The sequence below is a fragment of the Ranitomeya imitator genome, chromosome 3 (genome assembly GCF_032444005.1).
Source record: "Ranitomeya imitator isolate aRanImi1 chromosome 3, aRanImi1.pri, whole genome shotgun sequence".
Taxonomy (NCBI): Eukaryota; Metazoa; Chordata; class Amphibia; order Anura; family Dendrobatidae; genus Ranitomeya; species Ranitomeya imitator.
Window position 1 is genome coordinate 707,562,067 of NC_091284.1, and position 15,786 is coordinate 707,577,852.

General features: G+C 38.1%; 1 protein-coding gene across 1 annotated transcript; it reads right to left on the reverse strand.

The window, feature by feature from the left end:
* Positions 1-8,676: 8,676 nt before the first annotated feature.
* On the reverse strand, positions 8,677-12,953 carry LOC138670890 (fidgetin-like protein 2). The gene has a single exon (XM_069758641.1). The coding sequence runs from the start codon at positions 12,945-12,947 to the stop codon at positions 10,773-10,775; it is 2,175 nt and encodes a 724-aa protein (XP_069614742.1). The 5' UTR covers positions 12,948-12,953; the 3' UTR covers positions 8,677-10,772.
* Between the last annotated feature and the right edge of the window lie 2,833 nt (positions 12,954-15,786).

Sequence of the window (15,786 nt, forward strand, 5' to 3'; positions counted from 1 at the left end):
TGTCACTACTGACAGTGGCATCTATGGGGTTAAACTGCTGGGATCGCCACTATGTCTAGAATTCACACACAGCAGCTCCTGCTGAAGGTGCCATGGGCACATCTTGTACACCCGTACCATCCATCTGACATCATTGTACTCCCTATTGTGGAAAATCTACTGGAATCTGAATGTACAGTTGCGTCCATTTACGGGAAGGTGTTAAGTGTGCAAAATCTATATAAAATAAGAAAGAACAACATCAGCCATGGAGAAAGTTCACATAATTTCTTTAATACTGCGTAATACTTTTTCCTTTTAAAATACAGTATTTTTGAGGTAGACCATCACAGCTCAAGAGTAACCCAACATTAAAAGGACATGAAATAAATACTTCATGTACAATACTTTGCAAAATGAGGTAGAAATGGTTACAAAAGATGTGACACGGTCAGATGAAAACCTTTACGTTAAACACAGTACCACTTTTTGGAAAATGCTCTTCTTCAGTAGCTGTAGAGGCCTGCAATTACTAAGACAAATGTTGTAATAAAATACCGTTAGGACAGGTAGGAATATTTATTACCCTCAGTGACTTTTTTTTCAACTGTTTAGTATATAAGGTTGCTAAATACACGTGCGAGTTTCTGTGTAGTTTATTCTGTGTTGTGTCCTTGCAGACATTGTCGCCAACATAAATATCTACGTCCAACAATTTTGAGAATGAAGCAGGATTTAGCAACAGAAAGACCAAACATGCATGCATTTTTCTTAGAATTCACAATCACAGCATGCATTACGTCATTTGTGAAGTGCTTCAATTTTGTGTGCAAATCCTGTAGCTGTAGTCATAAAGGTTGTTACCAGGACTATAACATTTATGGCCTGTCCTTTATTCAGTTAGGGACTGACGCCTTGGATCCCCATCATTCAGCAGAAAGGAGTGGCGAAGACGAAGACGAACCCCGGACTGCCACTGTCCTTTTAAGATGTCACCAGAAACCACAAATCAGAAATTATGGTAAGGGTCTAGCCTTTAAGCTGGGGTCAGGCGAGTGTCAGTTTCATCTAGAAAACACAGATAATTTTGATTTATATTGTCATCCATGGGCCACCCCGTGTGTCTGGGATATTTGTATGTACATGGACCACCATTGTGTTCCTTTTTTTTTTACATCAGTGTGACATTCATGTGTCCGGTTTTTACATCCGTTTGACATTCATGTGGCATCCTTTTTTATGCATCAACATTTTAAAATGTACTCGATCACATACAATTTTCTAGGTTAATTATGGCAATATATCAGTAAAAATCAGATGCTACATAGATGATATGCACGAAATCCGATTTTCTTTGTACACCCATAGACTTGTGCATTTTCACATGGTTACTCAATCATTGTGAAAAAACTGCCTTATTGAATTACATTGGTCAGGGTGCTGCCGAATGTTACTCTGGACAGCAAACATCCATACAATACGCTCGTCTGATCCCTTAATCCATTAAAACTGATGAATCATGAGAAGAAACAGTGATTTCCACGGCTCCATCTAAATCCTGATAAATTTGGACAGTAGCATTAGACTAGAGTGGTTATATAGAACCTCGATAAACTAGGGACCCTAAACGTGTCCCCTATATTTGGAGTCCTTGATTTGTTTTCTTTTTGGGGTGGTCCGAAAAAAAAATGCCACAGTGAAATCTAAAAAAGTTACTGCTATTTTATGACTGAACATATCTCAATTCACCATTTCATTTTCATGTTATAAAATAAAATAATTTGCTAAACAGATTTTGCTTGAATGAGGCCACAGAAATACATAAATGAAGCTGCACAAGTAGAAATTGAAGTTAGGGTTATCCTTATCATGTATTTGCTAGGTGTATTAAACAGATCTGATGCATACTAATGCAACATGCCAAAGGTTGGAGATTAATGGTATAGAAGGCAATTACGAAATCTCGAATTCCTAGAGATGTCCTGTCCATTTTTTTTTATTGCTTCCAATGCTATTCCATGAATAATCGATTGATGAGTTATTGAACCATCCCCTATATTATTCAAACCATAACTATAGAAAAAAATGTAAGTACACTTTAACTCCCAGAATGCTGTGGAAGATATTTAAAGTCCCTACATATTAAGAGTACAGAATACATTGGAATCCAGCTTCCATCACCCACACTCATCATCCCTTTGAAGTGTCGTAGTGCATCAACCTATTGTATGAGCTTCACAATGGACAATAACTACAATCCTACCCCAGGAGTCTTTAGTACACTATTTCTTTGTCCAGTCAATTCAATCATATATTTCTGTTTTTTTTATCAGTTTAAGTAATACGAATTAATCAGGGCAGCAGCAGACTATACTCTCTAAGCTATATGAAACCACAATTCTTAGCTCAATGTTGTCACCATGACCTCTGAGCATTCCAGGGTTAGATTATTATCAAGTAATGGCAGCAATATACTATGATACATACACATCCATGTCAGAAGTATGGGCAGAATAGACACTTTTTTTTTCCATGTCAGCAGTCTGGATATCTGAATTCTGATAAATCATTATTGAGATGTCATCTATTTTCAACATCAATATCAGTTCTAAAACCTTATCTGCCATCTTGAATTTTTGAGGGGCTGTTGTTAGATGTTTTAAATCATCATATCTTCATTACAGCAATCGAAACCCAGATTACAGGAGAGTCAATGGAACTGATTTACTAGAGCGGTCTAATTTTTGGATAGCACAAACATAGACTAGACATGCTTAAAAAAGCACCCCAGTAAGATTTGTATCCTCTTAATATATTGCAGTCATCATATTATAATAAATTGTGTACTTACAATTGCTCATTTTGCCTTTCTACCCAGTGAATTATTTTCTTTCCATTAGGTCGGTGACATCACATGATTAAAAGCTGACTAGCTGAATCTTTCTAACCTCTATGTAAGAGCAGGAACTTTCTTTTCCCTACATGAGTCATCAATACAAAGGACCCTAGCAAGGGGGAGAAGAGGTGCAGCTAGATCAGGCATCGAAGAGGGGAATGATTTCTGCAGGGAAAAGAGACTTCCGTTTCTACATAGAGCAGGGAAAAAGAGACTTCAGTTTAGACATAGAGCAGAGAAAAGAGAAGAATTAACTGGGTAGAAAGGCAAAATGAGCAATTGTAAGTGCTCAGTGCCGTATAATATGATGATTGCAATATATGAAGAGGATAAAAACTTTGATGGTTCTTTAAATTGCACCAACTTTATTAAAGTGTTTAATACTGCTTGATAAATCTGGCACACTGTCTAGTCTAAGGTTATACTATGTCATAGCTGCCTTACTTTAGTCCACAAAGTTATAATATTTTTTTTATGCAATTTCAGTGCACAGAACCTAGATTGAAGGCAAACCCTTACTCCATCATTTATGCAATAAGTAACATCAAATATGTGCAAAATGTATCTAAAACATGTCTAAAACACATATTCAATATGGCGCAAACCATGAAAGATACGTTTTTTGGGCACAAACAGACCCAGATTTCTGCTATATTTAGCTTAGTAAATCCGCTCCATTGTCATTTTAACTTATTACATTCTTGCCTAAAACTTCAACCTTTACAAACCAATCATGAAAGAAAAGTTTTTTCAGAATTTCATCTGAAATTCCTACTATATGGCCACCTACTATTTCACTATCAATTAGTAAGTAGGAAGAGGAAAGATGTGTATGATAAGTGGAGTGTCATTGTCAAATATCCAAGACAGTGTCACGACTTGTCAGGATTGAAAGTCTCAAAAGAAGAATGGCATTCATGGAATAAATACGGAAGTCAAAATTCTGCAAAAATGCAAGATGCAAACCAATCTGGGAATAAACAAGGTGATATTGTCAGAAGGAAGAGCATGGGGGGTTCTCTAGAACAGATTTAGTAGCTTTAGCCTAAAACAGTTGGAAATAATTACATGCACAAAGAGAGTATTGTTTGTAAGTGGTATGCTTCACACACCATCCCCATGAGTAACACAGAAAGCTTGTATTTCAGTGCTAGATAAGCCTTTTTATGTTGGTAGAGAATTCTTTATTTTGATGCATTCATTTCCTGAGCCAAATCCATGGCTCAGGCCACTCTATTACCGAGTCAACTGGGATTTTCTTCTTGTGTATCACTCTTTCATTAGGTTTAATTTGATCAGAAAGATGGGGAGACCTACAGTATTAGGAAATGTGTTTTTGAAACAGTATTTTCCAATGTTTATATAATATTGATCATATTGATGGTTTAGAGTAAAGTATATAATTTACTTTAAAAAATTGTTCAATGTCTTGGACTACAGCCACATACTGAACAGAACATACTGCCGCCTATAGAACAAGTGCATAGCCCAAGCGTTATTCCCAGTTGTCTGTCTGGTATGCCACATCGGCCAAAGGCAGCAGGGTTAGAGCAAGAAAAGTAAGGACTGTTTCACACCACATTTTTCTAATTTTTAACAGCCATCACATTTTTAGATTGTGCTCCCCCCAAAAGTATCTTTTGTCAAATTGATGCAAAATTATGCATTTTATAAGTATATTCGTTTCTTCAACATATACATTGTATACATTCAAAAATTGATCATTTTTATAAATGACATGGAGAAGTGCTATTAGATTATAACTAAATTTCTGTTAAATAAAAACATAAGAGAAAAAGATGAAAAAACAGATGCAAACACATGACAATCATCTTCCATGGATTACAATGTTATAAAAAAATAGATATTCTCTCTATTTCTGACATAGTTGATATTATGATCTCTCATAACTCCTTTGAAATGTCCTTAACTTTAAGGGATAACTCTCTACCTAAACATAATTCCAGATGGACCACTTGGAATGTAATTTTTTCTCCAAGCATGAAAAGCTTCTTTATTACTTTGCCAGAATTCTTTTAATCTATACTTTATTTTATGTTCTTTTTGCACTTGGTATGTTAATTGTTGTGGTGCAACTACGTTAAGATGATCTTCATTTCCCTTCCCTCCTCTTCCTCCCTAACCCCTTTCCTCTTCTTCTTTGTTTGGTTGCCTTTCTTTCCCTTCATTCCTTTCCTGACCCATTTCCCCTTATACTGTCAAAACTCCCTAATAAAAAAAGAATTTTGAGAAAAACATAGTTCCATTTTCCTATGTTTTTTTTTTAAGAATGAAAGCGTGCCTCAGACTATATTTTTTGCATCTTGTAAAATGGAATTGAAATGGATATGTGTACAAAGTAATGGCAAGCGGATACCAATCTGCCATAAGTTTTCTCTATTATATTCCAAGTATATAAAAACTGTTTGAATACGTTTTTTACAGTACATACGTCAACTACACAACAAAAACATAGTGTGAAACAGGCCTGTTACAAGAGTAGTCATTGCCAAATGCGAAAGATGTAATTTTTTTAGGGCCTCAATGTAGCCATTTGTAGCATGTTATTTTCTAAGACTGCCCTAAAATCAATGACGATCATTTGCTCGTTCATTCCTACATGATTAACACTGAGATGTAAAAAGAATCCAGGAGGCAAATAATTAAGATACAAATCATTAATTAAGAGTTTAACAAAAGTTTCAGAAAATAATTCATGCAAATTGTTTTTGAGTATTGACTTGTTTCCAACAGAAATGGGCAAAAGTGTGCTAAAAATATTATCCTCAGGATATGTAGTTAATGTGCGAGTTATCTGGTGAATATATAGAGAAATCTGTCCTTTGGCCATCTTAGGGTGCCAAAACACCTTAGATAGTAGTGAGCTGAACACCTATTCAGCTAACAGTTATCTCCTACGGCTCATCCATATACATGCACAATCGTCCGAGTATGCAAGTGTTTAATATAGTTGAGAGAGTAAATCATAAGTATTTGTCATTGAAATTCAACATGGTCGATCCTTCCCTCCCATCACTTCATCTGTTGGGGTCTTATACGTATTAGATAGTGGATTTGTTTGGAAGACATTAAAATAAGTGTAAGTGCATTCTGTTAATTTTTGAGATGGTTAATTTTTGGCCTCTTTTAATAAAAAAATTAGTTATGCTATTGATATGTAATCTAGATATCAGACTTTCAAGGGCATTAATGAAATGAATACACTTCATTCAGATTTCCTTACTAATACCATCTCTATCATATCAGTACCCCATGGGGTTCCTGTACATGAGTTTGTGAAGGGCTTTCACAAACCACTATAAATAGGCTGCGTCTATTTTACCTCCCTATTGAGTTACAAGGTCTTGAAAGATACCGTTAAGTCGTAAAATCCTTAATGATTAACCACAACAGTTGTCCAATGGATGTGAGAAGAAGCAATGTCTTTATCAGGGATCAATGATACATTATTAACAATTAGAGAGTCTGCAGGAGCATTTCTTTACTTGAGGTAGTCAGGAGAAAATGACTTTTGCACCAAAACAAGCAACGGGTTTCATGTGGAACAGACCCAGTTATGTTGAGGCATCCTAATGAGAAAACATGAGGGCTCGACATTGTGGGATTACCATAGGGTGCAATTCATTAGCACAAAGGAATTGTAAGTCTGCTCGCTAAAAGAATTTTAACTGTGCCGTAATTAAACCATGTGAATGTATTAGGAAGCAGATATTGAAAGTTAAAGGTTTCTAGTAGATTTAAAGATGGATTGGTGTGACTGTCGTTAGCCATTAAATTGGGATTAAAAGGCTTTTACTAATGCTCTTTTGCCAAATCAGTGTACAAAGCATATCAGATTCACAGAAAGGTTTGAGAGAATGTTCTCATGTTTTATCTAATCTTCTCTTCCTTATGAGCACTTTAAAAGTGAACGTTAATGTGTTTTCTTTTTTTGTGCTGTTCATGAGCCACAAATGGGTCTATTCATTAAGCTGGTGAATAACAAGCGGGCATACCATTGGTGCAACCTGTGCAGCTGCACAGGGGCCCAAGAGGTAAAGGGATCCACTACCACCTCCAAAGCAGGTGGAATTGTGCCTTACGATGAGCTATTAAACTGAAAAGGGTCCATATTGTGTTCCTGCATAGGGGCCCTTCTCTGTCTTTGTTTGTCCTTTTGCATAAATATGTAATTTATTATAATAACCCAGTTACAATTGGATTCATGCAGTAATCAGCTTATTGCCCCTGGTTCAGCACATGAAACCCAAGACAAAAATGTGTTATAGTCGAGGAAAGCAGAAACCATGCAGACATTTCCTCACAAAAAAAACAATGGTGGGGGTAATAATGATGTTATACATAGAAGGTAATCAACTGAATGGGCGCATATGTAAAATATGGATAGGTTGAGTCAGAGCTGCTGAAAATGGGCTCTCTACCAGGGTTTAATGATATTCTAATAAAGCATATGTACAGGGGTGATAGAGTAGATAGATAGATGGATAGATAGATAGATAGATAGATAGATAGATAGATAGATAGATAGATAGATAGATAGATGGGGAATTTCATTATTTCCAGTAATTAATCTTTTAGCAGAGCCAAATGATCATGACGGCTCAACAGATCCTTTCAATATAGAAATCAGTGGTACAAGATCGGTAAAAGTTCCAATTCACTGGCACTTCTGCAAATAGTTAATCAGATTTTTCATTTTAGGTGTTCATATATCCGGGGGTGGTGATTTAATATAAAACAAGGTGATGCTCAGTGTCTACATAGCAGATTCCACAGATATCCAAGAAGTGAATAAGAACAATGGCAGACACCAAAATAGTTGTTATCTCCTTTACTAGTGCTTATTTAGCAAATATTATTACATCATATACTACTAGTATTGGAGGGAATTGGTGCCCAAACTGAGGCAAAGTCCGTTTTTGCATTTCATACACCTTCATGGGTTTCTGACAATATTACAAGCCCACGAACGGTGTGAGATGTGAAACAGAAGTTTCTGGATATCTGAAGAAATTAATGGTGATCGAAGATCACAGAGTCCACCAATGTCATCTTCTCACACATCAGAAGATTATTTTGATTCGACTAATTCATATTTGCATTTGAGTAGACCTAATACGGGTCCCTTGAAGACATGGCTCATTGGGAAAGAGTATTGTTGCAAGAGTTGTTGAAAAAAAGAGAAAGAGGACAATTAGCAACAAGATGGATGGTAAGATAGTTATTATGATAATGAGATTGAGAAGACCGAAAGAGGACTGAATATACTGGGGAAAATATATCCATATGGCCACCTTACATTGAAAATTACTTTACGAAATTAATACACTAGGATTTAGTAGGGCAAAGACAAATATGAGATATGCGTATGTTTGCTATCCCAAACTTTACATGCTATTGAATTCTAGCAAGGAGGGTTTTTATTTATACAAGAAGTGGCATTGACATTTGTAAGAATGGCACTACAAGATATCGTCAATATACAGTCAGGATGATTGTGAATGTCACAAGACTACTTACCTAGATTTGATGTACTGCCAACCTACTACACATTACATTGGAGCCAGTCATGGGCTTACTAACGTGAAATTATTAATCCTCAAGAGCTGTGCACAGTCCCTAGATATTCCAAGATATTTGTGAATGAACAGCATAGGACATTGCAAACTTTTAACCACACTAGTCCAAATATATTACATACATTACATCGCAACTCATTAGAAAGTTGAACTGTACAAAATGAAATTCTTAGCATCTTTGGTTTAAATCAAAATGAAAAACAAAGTATAATTTTTAATCATTTTTGACTCCGGACTGAGTTACAGAGAAGGCAGGAGGCAAGCGATTAAATATGTACTATAAAACTAATAGAACTTTCTATTACAATATTTCAAAATATTATTCACTAACAAACTTTGGTTTAAAGAGAACATATATTCACATGAAAATGAGGCATACATAAAGAGACATACAAGACCACCAGTGATCAGTAAACAATCTGTTAGAAGAATGAACTTTGTATATAGTAGATACGGGTGGACAGCACTGTGGTTTGGCATTCAGTGTAATGAACAGTAATCCTTATGTCTAAACACTTTGGTTTTTTACATTCATTTTTTACTCAAAAGCTTCGAGATCTTTGGTCATTGAACGGTCATTGGACAAGGTGATGTTTTTAAAAATCTTTCATCAAGTAAACTACTGAATTATTATGTTACAAATAAATTAAAAGATATAAACTGTATTCTGTGCGTAATCTGAACAAGATATTTATTAATGCTTATCAACAGTAAGAGGAGTATAGCTATTGTGGGTGCAGAGAGAGCTCAAGGGGGTCCACAAGGTCCTTTTGCCTCATATGCACAGACCAAAAACTATATATTTCATTGGATAGTGTCAGGGGTCAACAACAAATTATATATTAGGGCTCATATGTATTAAGTGGTATCAAGAGTGTTGTTTGACCTGGATGAAACCATAAATGACCTGCTCTAAACACTCGTCTTTTTTTAATATAAATCATTGGGTCTGTGATTAGTTGAGGAACAAAACTAAAAACCATATGGATGAATATTCTATTCCAATGCCAATTTATGATGGAGGCAGGCATTTTAGGAGTTAATGACCAGATTAATGTGAACATTGGGTTAGGCTCACAAAATTGCTTCCTTTATAGTTGGTAATGAACAAAAACACTTCATATTAGGGCAACTTTGCTGAAGGGCTAAATTCTTTTATACGGGTGGGATCACCCACTTCTTTTGGATCAATTGCGGATAATACTATAAATTCCTTTTGTAGGTACCAAATGATACTATATTACAGTTGTAAACATCGCCAACACAAAAAGACACATGATAAATTCCAATATAAACCCAATGAAACACAGCAAATATTATCCAAAAAGTGGTACTGACATTGTGTTCCAATCTACCGTGCTACTGACATTTTGAAATCACATTACTCCATATACACTACAGTAACAATCAAATAATAATAATAATTAAGAAAAACATTAGAACCGGATGATAACCTTTGTAGGACATTGTGTTCCTGATAACTGGAGTGATAGAACTGGCAATACATTCAATCCTGGTAATAACTTCAAGTACTTTTATGGTCTCTAATTCAAATGATCCTGAAAATGAGTCCTATAAACATTCGTTTTGGAAGTAAACTTTTCCTGAGTATTTCGAAATAAACATGAAGAACATAAAAACAAGTAAAAAAATTACAAATGGTTCCTATACTTATCTAGCAGTGTACTTTTTTCCCATCCCTTCTTAGTTGTGGGTTCTTGAGCCTTGTACAATGCAATTGAGTGCTTGTTCCTGGTCACCTAATCTATAACAAGTATGAGCTTGGCTCCCCAAAGTGCCATGAAGGGGCTATCATTTTCTGCTGATAAAAGCAATAACATATGAGCGGCTGTGATGTGCCAGTGGAAACAAGTCCTTGAGATCATGTTATACTTGCAGAACATCTGAATTTCTAATCACCAAACTACAGTGGCACTGCCATGATTTGGCAATAAATAGAAGATATCCTGAGTACAGTGAAGAGCTACTTTTTCTCTTACAGGTTTCCAAATGTGAAAACAAGAACAAAAATGTCTAATCTTTTTTTTTTCTCAAAAACATTCAATGGTGTGAACAATGCTATACAAATATGTCAATGTATATGTATGTACACACGCCCATGTAAAAAAGATGCCCATCGCTTGACATCAAATTGTCACATTTACGTTTACAGGGAAAGAAACACTTCTTTAAGGTCTCCACTCATGTTAAGGACTCAACACGCGCACCCTAAGAAAAACAAAAACAAAAACAATGCCAGTGTTATGTCAAAGTATTAAACCCATTTCATTCCACAGTTAATGTCTTGAGCCGTACATTTTGTTCCATTCCACATATAAGTCTAATTGTTTTGGGGAAGTACCAGCTCGCAATTTACAGAATGCCCCCTCAAAGTCTTTGTAGGATGTGGGTTGAAGTTGACCTGAAATACCATGGAGGTGATTAGCTCCAGCTTGCTGGCAGAGTTGAATGAGCTCATTGCCAGAGTAGCCCTCTGTGTGCTGAACAAGAAGGGCCATTTCCCTTTCACTAAGGCAATAGTTTTGTTGAGCTAAAGTGTGGTGCAGGATTTGCCTTCTTGCTAAATTATCAGGGGGAGCTATGTAAAACCGCTTAGCAAATCTATGGTGAGCAGCTTCATCAATATCATCCGGCCGCTGTGAAGTTCCAATAAAGATAATGCTATCATCAGTTGAGGTAGCTATGCCATCCAAGAAGGAAAGCAATTGGGACTTCAGATTACTCAAGTGAGCATTTTCCTCACTTATATGGGCAGAAAGTAGCAGATCAACTTCACTAATAAAAACCACAGTAGGCTGATGACAGCTCGCCATGTAAAACACAGTCTGCAAAACTTTTTCACTCTTGTTCTTCCATTTAGAGACAAGTACAGCGCTGTTGAGTTTCAAAAACGTAGACCCCAGTTGGGTTGCAATGCACCTGCTCAAAAGGGTTTTTCCTGAACCTGAAGGGCCAAACAGTAAAATACTTTTTGGAGGTCTGTTAGCTCCAGTGTACGCACCAGGTCTTAAAATAGGCCACACTAATTCTTCTTCAATTGCAGCCTTTACAGATACATGGCCAGCTATATCAGTCCACTGTACTGGGGGCCCACAGTCCACAATTTCATCATTGACAAGTTCTAATATAAGAGGATCCATATTTTTTAACTGATCCTCTGATGGGTTACAAAATCCTGGTGGTTTAATCCCTGAAATCTGCATTCTCTGTGTAAAGACATGTCCTTGTTCAGTCCCCCTCCGTTCACCATTAATTACTGGAGGCGTGAACTTACCAAATGCTTCACCAGATCTTAAAGGGGCCTCTTCGTTGTATGTAGGTGAGATCATTGCCTTCATCGACTGACTGTTGTACTTTCCTATCTGTTCTTCTTCTGATGGGTGCTTTCCAGGTTTAAAGGGCATCTGGGGAGTTTCTCCATTGCGACTGAAGCCATTGCCTCTGCATTCATTTGGTACATTGTCAGACATTGAAAATGATGAATCTGAGGTAGTCTTTGGTTGTTCGTAGCTATATTTTCTGTATTTTCCCTCATTTTCCTCTGCAGTCATGTCAAAAGCTTTCCGTTTTAAGGAACTACTCAACTCGGTGCTCAGAGGAGTGATTGAGATTGATGCTAAATTAGAACTTTGGTAAGTGTATCCAGGAACCACAGTAGGTCTTGAGGATGCTGTATGAGGTGGAAGTGGTGTAGGGGCAGCAATACCTGAAGGCAGATAACCAGAAGGATGTGCTGGATGCATCCCTCCATATCCAGGTTGGGCTGCGTAGCTGCTTGAGCTATAATTGTATAGTGTGCCAGAAGAACTGTATCCATGAACTAAAGCTGGTGAAGGATGTGTAGGTTGAAGTCCTGAGCTATGAAGAGATGATGGGTGGCTTGCTGGAAGTGCTGCAGTTGGTTGACTACAATATCCAGATGGGAGGTATGTACCACTATAAGTGGAGGTATAATCCTGAGGTGCCACAAGACTACTTGCAGGATTAGGTGCTCCACATGTACTACCAGGATAAAGTGGTTCAGGCAAGTTGCCAGATGCAATTGTTGGGCTGCCCAACCCAATGTGTCCATTGCCTGGTTTGGAGCCAGCCAAACTATCATGTATAGAGTTTACAGAATAAGAACTATCAGAGCCATGTGACATTTGCCAAGGTTCAAGGTCACCCTTTTGTCCATTAACAGGTCCGAATGCCCCTTCTGAGTAGGTACTTAATGGTGCTCTCTCATATGGTGAATCTAAGACTCCAGAGTACTTTTCTGCATATCTCTTCAGGAGGTTAGAAGCAGTCAGTGCTGATATGTCATCATTTGCCCAGGCGTAATTCAGTCTTTGTCTACTACTTTGATACACATCAGATTTGTGTGCTGGAGATGAAGTTGTTGAAGACACATCAAGGTGCTGCTCTGGCCACTGGTTCAGGGGCTGGGCATGATCTGGTGTCCAGTGCATCTTCAAGAGAGCTGAAACAAAAAAAAAATGCACATTGGGTACCATATTTTGGATTAGGAGCACAATGTCAACTGTTTTAGTTGAAAAACGGGCTTTAGGAAAGAAAACACAGGTAAAGCAGCATTTCCCTCCTAAACACCCATAGCTGCATATAATACGAGTAGTTACAGTTTACACAGAGAACATGCATATTCATTGGATTTTCCTGGAATTAGCTTAAGGTGAGAAGTGATTAAAAAATAAAAATATATTTATTCCATGAATCCACCAATCTAGGTCCCCGCTTCTGCCAACAGTGACAATATTCCACCCATCAGTCACCTGAATGCTGCAGCCAGGCATTGGTCTCAGCTATGATGTTTACATGTACAGCACATGACTGCTATAGCTGGATGGATGACGTATTCACCGTCAGTACCAGCAAAGACTGCCACAGACCTAGAGAGTTGGAAGATTCAAGCAGTAAGTGTTTATTTATTGCACTCCTTTACTTAAGGATAATTTTTATAATACCGGAAAGGTAACGTAGCATCAACTTTTTGCTATGTAATATGAATTCAGCATGATGTATGGGCAGATACCCTGATTTCAGCGATGTAGCACTTACTGGGCTGCAAGCTATCATTTTTATAAAGTCACTGTTTTCTCTGTCTTCTGCAGTTCTACCAGTTCTCTGAATGCTGAGCCTTGAATAACTCTGCCCACGGCACTGATTGACAGCTTTCTGTGTACACTGTAAATTGGCAGAAAGCTGCTGATCAGTGATGGTGTGTGGCTACACAGAACAGGAGGACTACAAAACATGAGACAACTAGTCCTCGAGTAATAATCTCCTGCTGATAAAACACTGGTTTTATTGAAACTGCAACAAGCATCCCAGTAAGTGACACATCCCTGGAATCGGGGCCTCAGCCCCTAGATCATGCTTCTCTCAGATTACATAGCAAAAACCTGCTGACAGATTCTCCTAAAGAGCATTACTTGCAGCTAAAAATTAATGTTGGCCAATAAGTGGTATATTATGCCACTAAACCTCACAGTATAACTCTATATATATTTGGGCCCTTGAGTTAGGAAGACAGATCAGAGCATAATTAAACATGCGCACAATCACATCTCCAGTGATTGCCAGTATTGGCATTCTGGATTTTCACAGTCATGTGTGTCAATATTTAGTATACAATTGTCACATATCAGCTGTTGGGTGACCCGAGACCAGGGGCTCCTTCCCTGTCAGTACCACTAGGGGGTGCCATAGCTTTCCTTATCCGCTGGGATACTGCAGAAGGTGAAGATGCTGGGGTCGCCATCCTTGTCTTATCTCCTGAATTAGCCCTCTGTTCACGTCCCTCACCCAGGGAAGAGGGGCGCTACTGGTGCAGTACACCAACCCAACAAACAAGGCAACACAAACAAGGGTAATCTGAAATACCAAGCATACAAATATTCACTCAAATATAACAGAGGAATGCACCAGGCAGTGGAGAATGGGGGAATAACCAAAGTAAATGGAGGGAAGGGAATTATCACATTTACAAACCACGCAACAGTCACAGATAACTCCTCCAAAACTCCTCATATAAACACCTGTCCCCCAAGCTATGCAGCATAAGCTAGCTCTGACATGGGTTTCAATTAGGATCCAGATTATAAAGGGGATTGGAGTGGCTAACAGAGCTCAGCTGAGAGCTCAGACTCCCAGAACTCCCAACATGGCCGATTAACCCGTTCTGCCAAAAGAAATTATACTGCGGTCTTCTGGCTCCTCTCTGTTACGGTAGCCCTGTGATAACAATCTGGAGTTTTGCAAAGTCTGACAATTGTTTTATATCAATACAGAACAAAAACAAATTTGGGATATAGAATAATAGAATAATAGAGTTTATATTATGAATAGTGTTGAGCGATACCGTCCGATACTTGAAAGTATCGGTATCGGATAGTATCGGCCGATACCCGAAAAATATCGGATATTGCCGATACCGATATCCGATACCAATACAAGTCAATGGGACATCAAGTATCGGAATGTATCCTCATGGATCCCAGGGTCTGAAGGAGAGGAAACTCTCCTTCAGGCCCTGGGATCCATATTAAAGTGTAAAATAAAGAATTAAAATAAAAAATATTGTTATATTCACCTCTCCGGCGGCCCCTGGACATCAGCGGGAGGATCCGGCGTCCGGCACGGCTTCTTTCTTCAAAATGCGCGCCTTCAGGACCTGTGGAATGACGTCCCGGCTTCTGATTGGTCGCGTGCCGCCCATGTGACCGCCACGTGACCAATCAGAAGCCGCGACGTCATTCCTCAGGTCCTAAAAGGCGCTTATTCTAGGACTTTAGCTGAGGAATGACGTCGCGGCTTCTGATTGGTCGCGTGGCGGTCACATGGGCGGCACGCGACCAATCAGAAGCCGGGACGTCATACCACAGGTCCTGAAGGCGCGCATTTTGAAGAAAGAAGCCGTGCCGGACGCCGGATCCTCCCGCTGATGTCCAGGGGCCGCCGGAGAGGTGAATATAACAATATTTTTTATTTTAATTCTTTATTTTACACTTCCGATACCGATACCCGATATCACAAAAATATCGGATCTCGGTATCGGAATTCCGATACCGCAAGTATCGGCCGATACCCGATACTTGCGGTATCGGAATGCTCAACACTAATTATGAAGGATATAGAAACGGGAGAAAGTTTTTGATGAGGAAACATTATGAAAGTTCCTGCTTAGTAAACTCAGGCATCACTGTCATAGCAAGCCCTGCAAAATGCATAATTAACATGTCTTAATGGCATTGAAAAAGTACACTTACCCATTAAATCAATATTTATTTA